This window comes from Numida meleagris, chromosome 9 (genome assembly GCF_002078875.1).
Source record: "Numida meleagris isolate 19003 breed g44 Domestic line chromosome 9, NumMel1.0, whole genome shotgun sequence".
Lineage (NCBI taxonomy): Eukaryota > Metazoa > Chordata > Aves > Galliformes > Numididae > Numida > Numida meleagris.
Genome location: NC_034417.1, coordinates 3147894 through 3167986, shown reverse-complemented (window position 1 = coordinate 3167986; position 20093 = coordinate 3147894). Strand labels below are relative to the sequence as shown.

The 20093-nt window shown below is 43.9% G+C and overlaps 1 protein-coding gene across 9 annotated transcripts in view; it reads right to left on the bottom strand.

The window, feature by feature from the left end:
* Positions 1 to 20060, bottom strand: part of DAPK2 (death associated protein kinase 2) — a 50030-nt gene extending 29970 nt beyond the window's left edge. The window contains exons 1-4 of one of the 9 annotated variants that reach the window (XM_021407810.1): positions 13403 to 17291; positions 10660 to 11624; positions 10287 to 10468; positions 8278 to 8375 (exon numbers count right to left, since the gene is read on the bottom strand). In XM_021407810.1, the coding sequence (XP_021263485.1) occupies positions 8278 to 8375; positions 10287 to 10468; positions 10660 to 10669 (290 nt within the window). In that variant the 5' untranslated portion in view covers positions 10670 to 11624; positions 13403 to 17291. The other 8 variants (XM_021407812.1, XM_021407820.1, XM_021407815.1 and 5 more) reach the window with 8 other exon arrangements.

Sequence of the window (20093 nt, the reverse complement as noted above, 5' to 3'; positions counted from 1 at the left end):
GTGCTTCCTGTGTTTGAGCTGCAAATAAAGCGTTTCATTTACGTATTTAAAAATGCAAACAAAGCAGCTACCTCTCCCAGAACTCCCCAGAACTCCACTGCAGCAGATGCCAGATGGTGCCAGAATGCTCTAAACCTTCAACAGAGCATTTAATAGGAATTTTGACTACTAAAATTAGATAAACGCTTCAGTGTGTGAAAGATTTGCAAGTAAATCCTATCCACAACTCTGCAGCTCCCTTTTGAACCTTTCACACAAGACCACAGACACATCACTAGCTCTGACCAAAGCCTCGTGAGCCAGGTAGGAATGCAAATTTTACGATACGAGAAGTGACTAACATCATTTCAAGTTCATTTAGTGCCTGGGCAGCGCCACGGAGCCTTCTAACCACAGCAGTTTGTATGTAACGCTCCAGAACACAGTGAATTTACAGGGCAGGTTTCAGTGCTCCCAACAGGAAAGCACTGAGCACCTCTGAACATATGCTGTGCCTGATAACGTCACCAGCACCTTTCACCCACAGCACTTTACAGCTCAGACAATTGTAGCCAGCATATCCTGGGCAAAGAACAACGTGTCCACTGCCAGAAAAGCATCAGAACAGTGGAGGAATATGGACTCGGCCAGGAGGATCCAGTCTATCAGGGTAAATATGGAGCAAAACACCAACTTGAATTCCAAACACTATTTAATAAATCTCATGTTCCTGAACAATGACTTATTACTAGCTTAACAGCTAATAAAGTACCATGTTAACAATTAACATATATAACATCAACAATCAGTTAAATAACATTATCGGAATTACAGCTAACTAATGCCTCCGTCACCATTTTGGGTCATTAATCCTGAATCACAAGAGACTGTGCCACCTACTGAATCACCACCAGCATCTTCTGAAGCTGTTAAATGATTTTTTGGAAATTTCCCAGTCATGCGGTGACAAGCAATGTGACCCTTATCAGCCCTGAGGTTGGAAAAGCAGAATCTGCATTGCAAGTTCCTGCCAGCCTGGCAAGCACCTCTTCAATCTGAAGCTGAAGAATAAAATGTGCACGACAGAAAAACCTCCCACTTAACACACGAAGGTCTCAGATTGAATATCAACTCTCAGAGTGGTAATGAACAGAGTCCAGAGACCCAGGGAAGGTCAGAGCTGACTCACGCTCAGCAGGAATAGCAGATTTGATAAGCTGTTCCTTCTGCTATGTGGAGCAGCACCAGGGCATATGTAACAGGCATGCAGAAGGTTAGCACACTGTACCCCTAGCATTCAGATGTCCAAATCTAGTTAAATGTGGCCTGGACATAAGATATCTGGGAACAACAAATTGTAAAGGGGACCGACATCATGATTTTATGGTTAAGCAATTTTTCCCCTTCCCTATGTATGTAAGGGATGGAAAACATGCTGGTGCTTTAATAAAATTTTTTAGGAAATTAGACGTGAGGCCAACACCACAAAAGGTTTCTGAAACTCCCATTTCACTGCTCTTTGAACTCATCTGGTCTGCCAAAGAGGAAGAAAGCACCTCCTCATCTCTTGTAGTCTCTGCTACGTGAAACAAACAGAACCTCCTCCAGCAGCAGGACAGCACAGAAGCTACATTATCTAATATGTCAGTCCTCCCTGTGTAGGAAACAGATATACCAGTGGAAATTCTCTCTGTATGAGGATTATGGATCCACAAAACTCGGAGACTGAGAGTTATTACTCTAATTACAAAACAAAACAATTTTTTTCTGCACTTCGTGTAAGAAATCAAAGATTCTGGAAATGGCTGAAAAAACATTAAAAACTAGCAACGAAATGTGCTAAAAAAGGGGAAAAAAACCTAAGATCACTCTGCTGGAAGGAATAAAGAATCCAAAAATAATGGCTATCAGACGGCAGATGACAATGATAGGCATGGTGCTCAAGTATCAGCTACTAAAACATATATTGATTCTTGTGTTGAAACAAGCATGTGACAAAGGCATATTAATAGGTGCTGGTTAGTGCTCAATAATTAAAGTTACATTTTGCATTGAAAGCAAATTCCTGCTCTGCATATACTATAGGAAAAAAATAATCCGAGTTTGTTTAAAAAAAATTAGAGAACTCATTAACAGTACAAACGAATCTAAGAAAAGAGCTAAAGTCTATGTCTGAGAAAGCCCAACGCTGTGTCATTTCTATAGACAGGAAAGAAAATTTCTGGTATGAAGACACGGTGTGATGTGTGTGAAGGGTAAATTTCCTACCTGTAATTATACCCTGCTGTTTGCCAGGGAGAGTCCATCAAGCTGGATGACATGGTTTTTTATCACAGATTTCCAAGTTCCTCCCCTACAAAGAATACCTGAGTTATCTCTGCTTTTTGCTTTCATTAGGTAAGTAAATATTTGTTAGTTACGCTGTCAGAACAGTGATTATGTGCCAGCTTCTATTACCACTGGTTGAAGGTTACATCCGCTGCCCTCTTCAGAAGAAACGTCTACACCTGCCTCCGGGAAGCTGCTGGGATCCTCCACACACAAGGAGCATGGGGGCAGGGAGGGAACTTGTGGCTGGAGATGGAGGACCACAAGAGATGACAGGGCATTGATTAAAGATTTGGCTTGGCTTAACCGCACCCCAGGTCAGCAGGGGCTGAGAAACTGGGAGCTGGTTTATGCCTACAATAATCAACAGAAATCACAGCCGTTATCTTTTGCATTAAGGTAGAGACTAAATCATCTGGGATTTCTTCCAAGCCTGTTTAGAATGTAGAAGGAAACAACTTCAGCTGAAGTACCTGATCCATGCACCTGTTCTGTTGTTCCCTAGCAGAGTAGCTATGTACAAGATGACTTTCATCGCTGAAATTGTGATTATATAAAGAAATGAAGTACTCCATCCAAGAAGAAAAGAACATCCAGCAATCCCCTTGAAATCCCGAGTGAATCGAAGTTTCATACACTTTAAATGCCCAAATAAACATGGAACCATGCCACGTTGAAGCAGAAAAAATTGTAATTGCTCAGAAGTGGCCAGAAGGAATGTTACCATGAAAAAATTGAAGCATCCAATTATATATAATACGTTATTATATCAATTACAAATTATAAATTAAATTAAAAATTAAAAATTTTGCCCATCCATGTGACAAAAATCAGCTACTACAGTTGATTCATGAATTCCAACCCTCTTGCCCTGCCAAACCCTTACAATGAAGACTTGTAGCTTCCCAGATCCAAAGAGCCTGTAAAACCAAACTGGATCATTCAAGGGGAGGAGGGAAAATTGGGAGGAATAACTCTACTAGCTCCCAAAATTTCTCCTTCATTTAACACATCTGTGATAGGAAATACCATTGCTTCTCTCCTACTGCTCACCAGGCACTTATAAATCCAAGCAACACTACAGAAATAGTCGCAGAAGCGTGGGCTTCTTTCTGTATTATGAATAGCTTTTCTTATAGTAACCATTGATTCCAATGACCCAGGAACCACAGTGCTAAAACACACATACTCTGAGACAACCTATGTCCTTGAGAGCTTAGATTCCAGACCAAAAAGCAACAGGGGAGCTGGGCACTAAGCAGTCTTATTTCAGCCTTTCTGCAGAGAATAAAATGCAGAAGCTCAGACAATATATACGCAGCTTACCTATAATTTTGAAACAGAGCTACCAGACAATGAAGTTTTGTTAGCGACTGAATTTGAGAGAACGTCAGATGGGACAGAAACAGTCCAAGTTATTAACAAAGTACTGTCAACACTGAAAGGTATTGTTCTGCCTGCATTTCTTTGATTTGCCATTCATTGTTGTCCGAAAACAAGCGCACGTCATTTTCTCCAAATGACATGAATTGCTTTTTCACTCATCTCAGCAAACAGAAAATCTTTATATTAAAGATACACAGAAAGAATAATACTATGTTTGCAATAACACATCTAATCACAAATACAGGGAAGGATGTTTATCATTGAAGCAAACAAAAAAGAAATAAGTAGGTATTGATATTTGAACACATACAGCAGAAAATTCCACAAAGAGAAATACAAATCACCCCAACGTGCAGAAAAGCATCCCAGCTTTGCTGCGAAATCATTTCCCACAAGTGAAACCTAGAGCTGCTCCTAGGTAGCTCACTTCTGGCACCAGCCAGGCATTAACTTGGCAGTCTACAGCCTCTTCGTGCAGAGCTTCACAAAGAACTGCCACCCCAGCACTTCAGCTTCCACAACCCCAGAGAGCCCTGCTTCTTTCTCTCATCAGAAAAAAGCTCTTACAGTCAGGAAGAGATGCTCAGCCACATCCTTGTAGGCCAGCATGCTGCATCTGCAGCAAACCAGGTATCTTTGCCAGCAGAGAGGATTCCAAACTACCAAGCAAACAACATGCCTTTGTCATTTCCCGTGCCTATCCAAAGACTTGGTTTTGACCTGCTACAAAGACCGGCAAATCAGACCACAAATCTTCCATCCATAAAACATCTCCCTCCTCTACATAAAACACGGCAAAGCCAAACAAAAGCTGGGGAGAGGAGAGAGTATAGGTGAGTCTAGCTCCCAGTGATGGAGACAAGCAAGAAACAAAGTCCCTTCCCTACACCCAAAGGTCAACAATGAAGGAAAGATTTCCCGACCCAGATATCAATCAGGTTTCTCTGTTAAGCATGATCCAGTCCTCGCAGGCTGCAGAGAGCTGAGCTGTGGTGAGCAGGAAGCCCTCAGGGCACAGCAGTGCCAGTCTTGCACCATCCTGCAGGAACACGATTCCCAGTGGGCACTGCCATGAAGGGCAGCCCCCATCACGGCTCAGCCCAGACACGAAGCAGTGACACTGCCCAGAAGGCACAAATGTCAGCAGTCCCCTGCAGGCTAGCTGATGACACATTGAGATTGATGACTCTACGGTACAACCTTTTACGAATTACGCTGCACATCTCTGAACTTCTAGCGTTCTTTGTGCTACCACCCCTGGCAGGCTCAACTGGAAAAGGCTCCTGCAAGCTTGTACAAGAGCTGCTTTTGTCCAGCTAGACGGAGCAATCTATCCAAATCACAACACAAGCTAACACACGTTTTGTTAGAAGGCTCACTGCTGAGCTCTACTGCTGCCACTCCGCTGGGAAACAGACCATTAGATGGGCAGGCCAGTTCTTCCTTCCTCTTGACCCACTTTGGCTTCAGTTGAAGAGTTTCCACTCTCGATCTCCTTTCCCTGCCAGTTTCCTTGCCTGAAGAACTGAGGGCCACTTGGCTTGCTGCATGTTACCAAGGAAGTTAAGCTCATCTTCACTTCTGCGCATTTTTCAAGAAATGCTTCCATCATTCAGGTATGCAGTTAGAGTCATCTGCTACCAACGTTCCTGCAATCAGCTTATGCCAGGATGCCCCTCACACCATTCCTAACAAAGTCAATAGGTTTCTGACAGAGAACTTTATTAAAATGAAAGGTGAAGGGCACGGTTTCCTGTTACTTGAATAAAAGTGACACTTAGCAGCTCAGAATCACAGCTAGGGAGGGATGAATTTTGAGAACATTCTGTGCAAAACAATTTTCAACGTATCCATTTTTGAACAGCAACTCAGACACAGAAAGAAACTGAACTTGCCAGAAATCATGGTTTAATGCCTTCACAGAGTGACAGCAATAAATGCCTGAGAGGTCTGTGTAACACATCCCCAAACTGCAACACCTGCTGCCTTTGGAAGAAGGAAAAAAGAGGAGAATCTTCTAATACCTCCGCAGATACTGAAAGATTTATACTCCATTGTGTTCTAACTCTCCTAAGACTTCCAGACCAGCTACTCTGAGGACTTTTTAAATATTCCTCTGATGTATATACATGACAATAATGTATTGCCCTCCTTCAGCATAAGCCACACTAAACTTCCCAAGGGTCAATGCCAGAGCTACAAAAGCTCATTAGCAACTTCTTTTGTCTAATGCCACCTGCCTGAGTTCTGGTTCCCTGTAGGTATCCTTTAGAGAAGTTGGGCAACAGAACCATAAGCCTAAGATCAATACTTGAAAGACTGCAGAAGCACTGGAGTTAGGCAGCTGGTTACAGCACACAGCTGCAGCTATGGAAAGCCTACTCCCCACTTCTGCAGACTTTTCCCTCACACTGTGCCTTGGCACAAGAAACAACATTTCCAGCATCCTTTGAACTGTCTCTAGCTCAGCATGATCCTGAAAGCGTCCTGGTTACCGACTCTGCAAATGTGCTGTTTGCAGGGTGCTACGCAGCTGGATCCAAACAGCCTTTGCTGCAGCTACCTTGAATGCTACACCATGCCAGAAAAGGTCCAACTTCACCTCCAGACCAAACACACCTAAGTCTTGCAAACGAGCATTTACAGTACATATTGGGAGCCCCTTTCCTAACCTGTGCAAAGGCTTTCAGATAAATAGTGGCTGGCTCTGCTGATGAGATCTTGGTTTTTAACTTCTGACTGAACCCAATCTGGAGCCTGTACTAATGACAAGTTCTGTCCTCAGGAAATCACAAACTACATTAGGAAGACACAAACAGGACAGACACTTCAGAGAACTCGTTTAAAATTCTTTGCTTTGCAAGTGACTTCTGTTGCCAGAATCACAATAACAAAATGCTTTTACACTCCCATACCTGTCAGCACCAACAGCTTGGTGCAATCGTACTGAAGCAATAAAAAGAGGCAGCTACAGGCCCCACGGGCATCAGCCAGCACTGGAAAAGGCTCTTGTGCTACAGCCATCACAGCTTGTCTAGTCTATTATTCCACTTCCAACAAAGCAAGGTATCACCTGTCACTGGTCCTAGTCAGTAGTTAGTGCTCAGAGACAGGCACGATAACCTGGGCACGCTACACATGTAACAGCTGAAACAAGAAGTCTGTGGAGCTCTTCACACAACCTGAAAGTGAAAATACAAGCCGGCAGAGACAATGGGACATTACATAACAAGAAGTAGAGGTGTCACAATTTGTCCTTTTCCTTTAGGGAACGTTTTTTCCTACTGGCCTCAGTGCCAAGTAGACTTGGATTTCTCATCTACAAGAAGCATTACAGCGGTCGCCCCGAAGAGGGGAGCGAGGCTCATCATCTCAAAAGGCACAGGATTTCCAAAACCAATCCAGCAACCAAAGTAAAAATACTCTATTTAGTTTCCAGTTCCTATTTTCATTAACTTGGTTGTTACAGCACATAACAGTACCTCCTAGATTGAAAATGCACACCCTACACACGCTGCGTATATGAACTGTATTTTTTGATTGCTCATTTCTGCCACATTTTCACTTTCAAGCTGATATTCTCAGCACCAGTCAGTGCTCAGAAGTAAGCAGCTATGGAAAATTAAAAAGCTGAGGTCTTCCTGGGATGGAATAGAATGGAAAAAAATATAAACATCCCCCACATAAAGATTTGGCAGGGAAATAGCCTCAACTGAGGTGTTTTAATGTAACTAAATCATCGGCCCTTGAAAACGGGTAATTTGCACATACACAGTCACTCATCAACTCCAACTGCCAGATGCTGGGAAAGAAGCCAACATGTATAGCCCTAATTTAGCAATTTGCATATTAAAAAGAAAAGCATTGGAGGGATCAACACTGAATGGGAATCGCTCAGAACACTGTGTGCTGCTAAGTGACTGGGGAAGCCCCGTGTCATCCAGCCCACAAATCCACTACAGTGTTTAAGCAGGTGATCATGGTTAAGCATGGCAACAGCCTATTAACTGCACCTACAATTAATATCCGTAGATAAGTCTTAATAGATTAAAAGCTGTATAAAGGCCTTAACCAGTCCTGCTGAAATGCTGATCGGTGAATGTTTTCAGGAATACACACACGGTGCTTTGCAGGAAGATCCAAACACGTTCAGGCAGTGCTCTGAGCCCGCCAGAGGCTGTGCAGCACTGTTCAAAACACAACAGACCAAATTAAAGGGCTACACCTGTGACTATGGCAGCACGGCCTCCTGTTTCGTGGCTCATTCACTGAGCAGACAGGTGAACGCAGATTAAAGCACACACACAGATGACACCTCTGAACGAAAGACAAATGCAAACATACCTTCCGATGTCCTAGTTGCAGGAAAGGAAACAGGGAAAATAGTTAGCAAGTTAGCACACTTAACAAAATAAAACAAAAAAAGCCCAAGTGCACTGCCTCTAGAGGAACGTGTTCCTGTTGTAATACACTGAAATTGATTTAAACTATCACGCAGTGCATTGATCAAATCACTATTTTAAAATGCTGCCAATATCCCCGTGTGTCAGCTTTTACAACCGTGTGGTGTCTGCACAGACTTACCTTCCTAGTTCTTCCCCAATTTCATAAACGTCCTCCACCTTCTGCTGCTTGAACAAAGCCATGCTTGGACTCTTCATTGATGCACAGAGGCGATGCAACTAGAATGTTAAGAAAGCATGACATTCATCATGACCTTTCAACAGGCAAAGAACAGATAAAATACACTTCTGATATAGTCACTTGGGATTCACTGCAGCTTATCACAGCTGGACCTACCATGGACTGGCTGAAGAACTGAATTTATTAGTCTCAGCTGAACAACAAAGGTCCAATTTGATAAAGCGGCGAGCACCGCTAAGTGAATTGCCCCCCACTGAAATAACCGAGCACACACGCATCCAACCAACGCTCGGACAAACTTGTGAGCACCGTGCATATTCACACTATGCAAAGGAGAGCTAGTGTGAATATCAGCATTGCAGGCTTCTTCATTACAAGCACCAGCAGACAGACCACAAACCAAGACAATCGCGTGACGGAGCTTCCTCCTCCTCACCTGAGGCTGTGGTGCTGGAGCACACAGGCAGGGCAGCAAACAGAAGTCAGAACAGCTGCTACAAAAAGGCACTATGATTCTGTCTACAGAATGCTCAGTGCCATGCCTCTCATCACACACCAGATGTTTCATATAAGAAACAGAGCAGCAGCATTTATTGCATGTGTTTCTCTGTGTAACAGTGCAATTAGTTCCCTGAACATAATTGTTTAAGTTGACGAGCTCTGTGACCAAGCCTCACTGGCGCAGTCGAGGACCTCTGCTGGGAATATAAGATGCAGGTCCATACCAACCAGCAGCTTGTATTGAAGGGTGCTTCTTCTACTAAGAAAATGATCCCACAGAGCAGAGCACTCCACAAAATCTGCTAACCAGGGGATGAGGCCGCTGGGTAAGGGGAAAAGAACTTGCTATTTCTATCAGAGTCACTGGATTGAAATCCTGGAGGTGATCTGACAGCAAGGATTAGTCCTGGCTCCCAAAACGATGCTCTGAAGTTATGGGGACAGAGAGAGGCTGAGAAAGAGTTCACTGTGATGTGTTTAACCTCACTTTACTGCACTACTCAGATACTTGTATACCACAATGCTAAGGACACCAGGAACCCTCAGGAGTAATCAAAGTCTGCCCCAAATTTAGACAGCTGGTAGAAGACATAACAGAAATGAAGAGAGATTCAGTGAAGCTCACAAAACAAAGTCCAGCAAATGATATTCCACATACAAACTGCCATGATGGCAGAAAAAAATAATCAGGCCTGACACTCAAGGCTGGATCACAGAAAAAGCAGTGGGTTTCTAAAAGTGTGTGCCTCCCTCCATAGCAGTGCTAATCAGCTCAGTTTTCCACCTGATCTGGGGTTTGGTTTTTCTCGTTTGTTTGCTTTAACCTTGCTTGTCCCCTCACCTTTTTTGGGCGGGTGGTCCAGAAGCTGCTGCTTTTGGAAAAGGAGATCAGAGACATTACTCATCAGATACACACACACAGCCATATAGGTTCAGATGACACTGTAATGCAGTAACCAACCAAGCACTTCACAACATGTTGATGTGTCCTGGGTAGATAAATACTCACATTACCCCTAATGTTACAAACAGCACTATCTCAATCAGAATGTGTAAGGCAGTCATCAGACCTCTCAGATCATAGTAAATCCAACTGCACTGAGCGATACAGTTGTTGTACCTCTGCACTTCAGCAACACGTCCATACCCCTCAATCAAACGCTTATCTCTGTATGAACAGCAGATGCTGCCTGCTGCAGATGCATCGGGGACTTCCAGGTTCCAAAATTCTATTTTGATCTGGAAACAAACGTTAATTCAACGTTGTAAGAAGCTCCAGCTACTTTGACAGATCAATGGTCTTTCTATAAAATAGGACAAAGTACCAAAAAGCAATTGCAGGGCTTCTGCCAAATTCACGTCTCTTTAAGTGTATATTATAAGCAGCAGTGTGTTATAAAAATCAAACAGACTTGCCAGAACGAACCCAGCTTTTGTCGTGCACTCACCTCCCTAAACAGATCTGCTAGTTTTTTACTCTCTCTCCCTCTCTTTAAGATGTTGGCTTCTAAGAAACAGGAGGTTGGTTGAGCATCAATCAAATTCATTTCCAAACGCATTCCTTCAAAGGAAGCAAGGCAGTCTCTCCTTGCTCTTCCACATATATTTTTTTGGCTGGTGTTGGCAAAACCTACACAGTAGGACAAAAATATTTTGATTTCTTCATCTCAACCAAACGGGCAACTGCATCAACCTCTACCTGACATATGTTGGGAGCAACATTCACTCTTCCAAAAACCAATCAGCAGTACCAAGAAGAACGACAGTCCCTCTGTCAGCACTCAGCACCAGTCACACAGCATACAAGCCAAGAAGTGGTACCTGCCTCCATCCTCCAGCACCATTTTGTGCAGTTTCTCGTTGGCTCTCACCATACGCTTGGTATCTCTGTGCAGCACATCCTTCTGGACTGACATTTCCACAGGGGGCTCTGTGAGCAGTCACAGAGGTGTTTGTCACTTCCACTTTCAATCCCCGTATTTTCTCAGACACCTTCTAGGCAATCCATACTTTTCCTCTATCTTCAGAGTGTTGCAAGATGAAGCCACATAAACTGTACTGCTGCTTTGCTCATTATTCCCCTGCCTCTTCCTAAAGCCATGTTAATGCCTGGGATAAAAATGTCTCTTTCCTCTCAGTCAAAATAAATAATTCAAATTCTGCTTTGTAAATTAAAACTACAGTGTTCCTGAAGCAATCCTTCATAACTTCAAAGTAAGCCCGTTGACCAATTGTGCTTAAGCCTTGAAACCACAGTAAATAAATGCTTTAGTGGCATTTACAATAATTGGGATACCTGTGAGCTACTGGCCCCGTATTAAGTTAGTAACACCTTGTTTGCAGTTGTTCAGAGCAGCATTTTCTGAAGTGCTGGAGCGAACTTAACTCAACGCTCAGACTTCAGAAGAAGCAAACAAAGGACAAAGCCAAGCCCTGTCAAAAACCCCAAACCTTTTGCTCATCCTGACTTGCAAGATCAAGTTCTAAACCCATGAGAAAGTCAAGCAGAGGAAAATACCCATATATTAAGAGATACTGCTAAGACTCGCCCAAAGGGATTTACTCAGATTGACTACTCCCTTCATTAGAATTCAAGGTACGTGGCTATAAATGACATTAACTCAAACACACCTATACAAAAAAAAACTGAAAACCAACCACCACCATTGTCCTAGGAGACAGACTTACTGCCTTCCATCCTCATCGCTTCTGTGCGTTTCTCTCACTGGCTGTCACCCAGCAGCTGCAGTCAGCAGGCGTCCAAAATAGACTGTAGGCTGGATGACCTGAGACAATTGTCATTAGCAAGTACACTCCACAAGGAGGGTAAGATAATGAAAGGTTACCTTTATGCACTTAAATTTCAACCAAAGTAAAAATTCCCTTCACACTCATAAATGCAGTCCTCCCCAGGTGTTGCATGCTGACCTTAGGAAACCGAGATAACGTCACATTTCAAGGCTTAAACTACAAAGCTTTTCCTGGACTCCATTGCAAACACAGAGCGCAGGTTATCAAAGGAGGAAGGAGAGCCTGAACCCTTCCTTTAGTCACACAGTGGTTTCCTTGGGAGGCTGAGCAGTGACCAGGGCCGGGGTGCACACACAGGTCTGCTCTTTCACAGAACCCACCACATCTTCTCCCCAGCCGTCCCATGCTGGGGCACTCCCTGCCTCATTGCTCTAGTGCTGAGCACTTTAATACAAAAGCATCTACTCTGCATTCCTACCACTCTCTGTGTTTCCACAATGACACCTTGAAGCACAGTTTCACCTTTCACGCGTCCCAAATGCCAGGCGGTGACAAGGTATTAATAATACCGTGCAGACAACTTCCTACAGCCGTGCAACCAGAAACAGAACGCAGAGCTCCCACGTTCCAGTTTCCAGCACTAGGAACATTTACTGCCGGTTCACTTCATGCTCCTAAGTTCTGACATACCACAAAATCAGAGCTTATCTACCCCAGGAAATCGTGGTATACCAGTGGTCCAAGGCATGGATTGAAACACTTTCTTTTATACTGCTACATGTCCCATATGCAGATGCTCCTGCTCTGGGGCAGAAGCACCCTTTTCGCACAGCTTGTGCTGTGGGGAAAGGAAATGAACCTGAAGAAAGCGGCGGACCTCAAGGGTCTTCCACCTCAAGGGGAGCGGATAAAGGTTCCCTTGTGCAGGTAAACCATGACGCCTGTCATCAACAAATGATCTGACAACTGATGGCTGGTTTGTGCACGTGGAATGCATGATAAACGTCTACCCACCAAGGAATAAGAGAAGGACCGGGCCCACCAGCAGCTCTGCACCTTCCTCCTGAAGCGGCCTGCTCAGCCCTCTAGCCAAAGTTCCCCATGAGGTAAGAGGAGAACCACAGGCCCCGGGCCACGCTCCACACATCCCCTGTGGCATATTTTACGTTGCAAAACAGCTACAGCAAAGCAAAACCCAAAGCAGGCATCAGAACCGAGCACAGCGAGACAACTTTCCTTGCACGCTGTCTCAGAATTAGGAAGCGGCCAGAGCAATTTAGAAATGCCCAAATCAGCGATTAAATTAAAAGAAACGAACGGACGTTGCATCCTAACTTGGTGCTTCGTGCTATAACTAAGCAGGGCAGCAAAGCAGCAGCGTTCGTTTCAGCAAACCCCGACCTCCACCTGAAACTTTTCCCGTCCGGAGCACCAGGCGCGGGCGGCCGGGCTGCGTGTCAGCGATCCCCGCGTGTCAGCGATCCCTGCGCGCCGCGTGCCCGAGCGCGGAGCCCGGTGCCATGGCCGGGTGGAGGGAGGGGACCCGCCGCGCCCGCCCCTCGGGCGCCTGTGGGATTAACGGCTTCACAGGCGAAATATCGCTGCCCCGGAGCGAGGTCCGCCCGCGCAATCTAAGCCTTCTTCTGCACGCAAAGATGAAAGGCACAGAAAAGTTGGAAAACTACCGATGTTTCAGCATTCTCCCCCGCCCCCCAAGCGAAAGTCAAAGCCGGGCAGCCCCGCGTCGCGCCCCGAACAGCAGCGCCGGGGCGCGGAGCGGGAACATCACAGGGGGAGCGCGGCGCACACTTACCGCCCAGCTCCTCGGCCAGTGCCGCGCGCCGCTCCGCGAGGGCTGAGGGGAGGCGCCGCTCACCGGGAGCAGCCGCGGGGCCTCGCCTCTGGGCGTGCGGGACGGGCCGGGCGGGGAGGGGCGCGGGCAGCGCGCTGCCGCTGGCTGTTATGGCGCCCCCTGGTGGGCAGCGAGAGCGCCAGGCGGGACAGCGGGCGCCTCTCACCTCTCTGTCGGGGCAACGAACCGGCCCAAGGCGAGGGAAGTAGTAGTGGGGCTCCAGCGCCCAGCTGCGGAGCTACACCAACACAGACTACGTGCTTGGTTTCTTCTGCTTTAGTAGATTCAGGATACGAGAAAGCAACGCAAAACAAATCAACGCGAAGGAAACAAAGCTGAGGAGTGAATCCACACACTTCATTTGTACGGGCCTTGTTCCATATCCTGTGCAAGCCTAAATACGGGGGCTACTCTGAAAATAATGCCTCCTGTTTTGGTACAGAGGCAGACGGTGGTGATATGGCACTAGAGGTTCCACCTTCCCACCATTATTCCTCTACGTGTTGTTACTGTGAGACAGATGGGGGCAGAAGGGCATCTGACAGAACGGTGCGTGACATGGAAGTGTCGATGAGGCAAAGGTGCATCACTGAATTCCTCCGTGCAGAAAAAAATAGCACCATTGACATTGCCCGCTGAATGTTTATGGCGAGCACAGAGAGGGTGTGTGCACAGGGAGGTGGCAGGCACTGCGTTTCAGCAGGGGCAGCAGTGATGTGACAACAAGCCACGTTCAGGAAGGTCATGGACAGCTGTCACACCATAAAAGGAATTTATTTCTACAAGCGTGGCATGCAGGCTCTTGCTCATGGCTGGCGACTATGTTGAAAAACAGTGCTGTGTGAGAATTTGTTCTGGCAAACAGTGCTGTTGTGCTCTTGGTAGCGGGTGTAGTTCTCATGAAAATAAATGGGAGGCATTGCTTTTTGAGTGACCTACAGACAAGCTTACATTATTTAGTGTGTGGTCTGAAACCCAACATTGGCCAGTGCAATTTTCTGTAATTTCAGGGAACTACTGCCATTCAAAGAATGGCATGGGTTTCCAGTCCCCACTGTGGATCTCAAAACGAATTAGCATGCACTACTGCAAAAAAACATGCACTGTACTTCTTCCAAGTTGACCTGGACCAAATGTTGACTAACAAGAATTACATCCTCCATTTGTTTACTCTGCCTCAAAGACATTCCCCAGACCTGTAAAACTAGATTTTCCTCTCTCTATGTGGCAGACAGTAATTGTGATAAATACTGTACCGTTTCCTCAAGTTTCTCCCGGGCAGGTTAATATCCAACATTTGTTAACGAGGATTGATGTGGTATTGTTCACACCTTACAAATTGAATATAAATGCTAGGCTGCCTTCACTTTCAATTCCGCATGCAGTTAAGATAAAATAAAGCAATAGGAGATTATGCAGAAGCAGGCAGGCTGTTCCCATTATAACAAATTACTAAAATGTATTTCAAAATAATTTTATACAAGGCGAGAGCCTAAGGGCAATGCTTTTAATTATCAGAGTTAAAAAGAAACTTGGCTTCAGCTCTGCTTGAAGTGAACTGGACTGAACTGTGCTCCTGCTCTCCAGCCCAGGAGTTCCACCCAGCTCTCCCAACTCAAAAATGAAGTGGCTGTGTCTGATAACTGGGAGGGTGGAGGATAGGAAACACGGGCAATAGCAGAGGTTTCAAAGGCCACCAGGAGAGTTGATAAACAGAATTAAAAAGCCTTCATTCCTCATCTTTAGTTCTGCAGTGTGGTATGATTACGTTAGTTACACCAGTACTCCTACAAAATTCTCAGAGAAAGGGGCACACCAGAAAGGCTGCTGCTTTTTTTGCTCCTCGTTAAAGGGGGACAAACACCACAGATGATCCTGACAGGTGAAAATCACTTTTCAAGTCTCTAGACCCTGAATCATCCTCATTTCAATTTAGTTTCTGCTGGTAAGCCCCACAAGGTCTCCAAAACCACAAAGGCAGACTGAATCTCATTCGCAATGCTTCATCTATGGGGTTTACAAGCCAAAAAAAACAGGTTCTGCATAAATAAGAAACTGCTCTTAGAACATTTTTACTCATTTCTTCTCAACATCTCTGGCAATCAAGGCAAAAGAGTAAAATTCAAAGCTAAGTAGCTTTCAGAGCAGACAACACAAGCGACCTGGTAAGACACTGAGCACTGCAGACAAACACTGCAGTGTCTGCTAACCAGTCCTCTTTCACAGGTGATAGAGAAGGAAGCCCATACCTTAAGTTTCCAAGGGGAAGATTCATGTCTAAATACCAAAAAACACCACCTGCATTTATAAAAACATCTCAATAGCCTACTTCACAATTTAATCATGAATCATGGTGCCTGAAGACATCGCTGAGTCAATTTATCAGCTCAAACATGAGGTCCTAGTGGCAACTCTCCGAAAAAAAAAATAACTGCTTTACACTTAAATAAAGTACTCCCTGCTTGAAACACACCAGCAGGATGCAGTCATTCAAGGCACCTGAATTCAGGCCAAAGTCCCCTGGATTTTCCCATCCATATGCTAGTACTTAACGTTTAAATTACCTATTCACTTCTCTACAACACCCTAGAATCGTGTAGGGTAGAGAACAGCCAGCCTTCTTATCAAATAGCTAGTTTTTTTTTGTTGTTGTTTGTTTGTTTTAATTTCACATTCATCATTTAGTCCTGAGTTTTGCTTTCTAGTCTAATCCTTTCTTTGAAAACCTAGTCACATTGACTGACAGAGCAGAGCTGGCCATCAGTTAAATATGTGTAATTGGAGCATGGCTTCTACAGAATCGTATCACAACAAAAATAACGCACTACTAACTTCTGTGTGATTGAACCTTTTGCCTTCTTTTCCAGGGGGAAAGCTTCCAAGGCGGAGCACACCCTTCCTTTTCATTCTGAGTGAATAAATTTCATGGCCTTTGCGTGTGGGAAATCTTCAAGCATCAGCGCTGCTTGGATTCTGCTTCCAGTGAGGTCAAGGAGCTGAAGATAAGGAAGCTATGTTTAGCACTCCTGGAACTCCCCCAGAGTGAACACCTGATAGACTGTAACACAGCACCAGCAGGCTTCAGCATGTTCTCTGCACTTCTGAGGGACTCCGAACGGAGGGTGAGATTCTGCATATATGGACTCACTTCAGGGTAGACCGACTGTGTTTATCCTTTCTAAATGAATTCATTTCTTAGCAATAAGATATTTAACAACATTTAGCAGCTACATCCATCATCTGGACTCACATCTTTGTTGCAATTCCACTGAGAACAAATGTGTTAACTCAGCTTCAAGAAGGAAACAGGAGCCTCAGCTGTTCCTTAACAGCTGCCTGGACAACATACTTCGCATGAGTAGGTTCTGTCAAGTGTCCAAGTGAGACCTTGTCCCCCACTCAGAATTTTCTGTTTATTCCTCAGACTTAAACTTAGAGTACGCAGGACAAGAGGTCCTTAGGCCAGAGTCATGTTTTGCCTCAGCTGCCACTCTCGATCCTGCTTTGAAATCCTTAGAACAGATTTCCAGCTGCGCCAGTATCTACTTGTACCTTGCCATCCTGTAGCAGAGCTAGGGAACTCTATGAACTATTCACCTCTAATATGAAACATCTCCTTCAACATGCAGTTGAAAATAATACCCCAACTCTTATTTCCCATTTTTCAAAACAGCTGAAATTATACACTCAGCAACCGAAGGCTTTTGTAGGTTGGGAACTGACATTCTGCTAAAGAGGCTGTGTCAGGAGATAGCATACAAATGCTCGGGTTTCTTAGGAAGTCTATTCCCTGCAAGCGCTCATGAAAATTTCATCTCCCCTCTCCCCTCACCCCCACAAAGAAACCAAGGGCACCAATCACAAATGTACCCAGTCAGCATCACCTGCGTGCAACATGTCTATACTTCATATCTTCTTGGTCCTCTATAGAGATTCTCTGAAATCACGTTATCAGACAAAAAGCCTTGCTTGGGATTTGTTCTGATAGCACCTGCAATTATTTCCATCTGTCAGGGAAAAGAAAAAAGAACTAGAACAAGCTGTAATGCAAAGTAAACTATTTATTTATTTTACATCGATCTTTATGAAAATAACATCACTCACATTTTGTGATTCAAATTTCTTGTACCGCGTATCGCATTCACATGGCACTTAAGGGAAGATTCACCAAAACAGCTATGCAATTTCATCAGAGTGACTCAGCACTCATTTCTCACTTGAGTATGACTGAACGTACACCTCAATTCATCAAATTTAGGACAATTCATTCATTTTTGATGTCGTAATGAACAAAAATATTTCCCTTTCTCGTGAAATATCTCACCATGTTTACAAAGATAGAGGGCAAGGGAAGAATCTGTCACAAAAGACACTGAAAGGGCAACAAAATATTCTATTGATTACATACCTGGTAAAAAAAAAATAATCCGGTAACAGTTGATGATAGACACATATGCAGGTAAAGCTGAAATACTGTGCAGTCTTAATAGCTAGAGGTATTGTGCACCAACGTTCTGACTATTTAACAGAAGATAACAGAACATTTCTAAACAAGTCACCAGAAGGTTCACTGGAGAGACACAGGTAAGCATACAAAGATGGAGAAATATTCCACAATACGCAAACGAGCAGTTTGGTTTACATAACATACTGGGAATCATGCATAAGAAGCTCTATGCACATAAGTGCATGATCTTCAATTAAAAAAAAAAAGAAAAGAACATTCTCCACAGTCTTTATTTGCATTAACAAGTCCAATTCCTACTAAGTGGCTGGTAGGAATGTTAAATCCTCGGACTGTTTATGAAGATTTCCCCTTGGTGTGAATGCTTAGTATCTACACAGTTCAGCTTCTGCAGACTGACAAGTCACACTGTGCTTTTGCTCGGTTCCATTTGGTTCCAATACTGTCGTGTATCTTTTGTACCCCCACCTGTAGTTACTGCTCAAAGCTGCCAGATTAAGCACCACCACAAAACTAGTATTTGCCTAAAGACATCTGTAACAGCAAGGCAAGCCTCCTGCTATATGCATCACTTTTCTGTTCTATGTGGACTTCTAGCAGTCATTGCTCAGATGCCTCTTTTAAATTTTTTGACCTTTTACCTAAGGCATCACTAAGGATTCTTAACCAAATGAAGCCAACAGCTTGCTTGGCACCTCAGTAAATGAACACCAACTCATTTCAACAGCTAACAAAATACCCAGAGACAACATAATTTGCATCATTTCCTACTATTCAGGTAGGAGATTCACACAATGGAATAAGAAACAGAGCTAGTTTGTTCCACCGTACAATCAGTTAACAATTTTTTTTTATAATGAGTCACAATAATACAGTTTACAGCTCAGCACAAATGTAAAACAGAAATGGCCCTGCAGTACTGCAGGTCATGTTTTGTCATCTACAGAACTTCCCAAACAGTTCCCCAAAGTTAGTTTTCGCTTCACAGCCTAAAGACTTCAGTGAATTCTGCACAAAACGTCTTAAGTCATAGAACCAGTTCCTAGTGCAGACACATCTAAGTTCTTCACCTCCGCATTTCAACTGTTGCCACTAGAAGGAAGATCTTCAGCTTAGAAAAATTTTCATTTAACACTCGAAAATAAGATGAAAACAAAAAAATATTGGACATTACAGACTCATTTAGAGACCAGCTCTTTCCAAAAACAGCCTAAGTAGAAAATTAGAAAAGCTGGTCCCATTTTTCTGTTCAAATACTGATTGTAAGTAAAAAGAATACAGTACATGCAATAATATGAAAAAACCCTGCCTAACAAATTCAAGTAAACAACCAAGAGTAACTGGGAAAAAAGAAAACCTACTCCTTACAATAGACAAGACAAGGTAGGGGACATTTTAAAAGACACATGATGTACAAATCAAGAAGATTCTACCACGTGCCCACACTGGCAAGGATTTGCTGGCTAACTTGATGTTATGTAGGAAGAGGCATATATTACCTGTCAAAGTATAACCTGCAAGTTTCGTTCACCTCATTGATTAAGTATTTCCCTCTCAGATAAATTGACGAATAATACATTTAAAGAAGGCTATAAATACATTCATAAGGAAAAAAAGTGCTGTGAAACAGACGCAAGATTTCTCCCCAGACACGTTAAACTTCTTAGAACAGTTACAGGAGTACACCTGCCAGAGAAATCCCACTTGCCCTCAGGAAACTGAAAGAGAGGAAGCAGAAGCTTCATGCGCTTGGACTGTTCCTGCCCACTAGTTTTTGGTTTGTTTTGCCAATTAATCACTCTTTCCCAGAGCTGAGCAATTCGCTGACTAGTACGTGAATGTTAGTTTGATCATGATCTATCCTGAGCCAACATCTAAGCCAATCTAACATTACAAAGATTCAACAGCTCAAGAAAGAACATTGCAGGAGTCCAGAGAAAAGCCAATAAAAACAAACAAACCACAAAACACACCAGAAAAATCCACACAGCAGAACAAGAACTCTTCCTCATCGTCAGAACTGCTTAAGAACACAGCTAGCGATGAGACGAGAAAGAATGGCCTCCAGTCACATTTTCACAGATGCTCCAAATTCCTCCTTACAGCTGTCTTAAAGCACGTGCACACAACGCTCACAGAAAACCTCAGCAGATTAAGAAAATATTGCATTTTTCTGCTGGTAAAGGA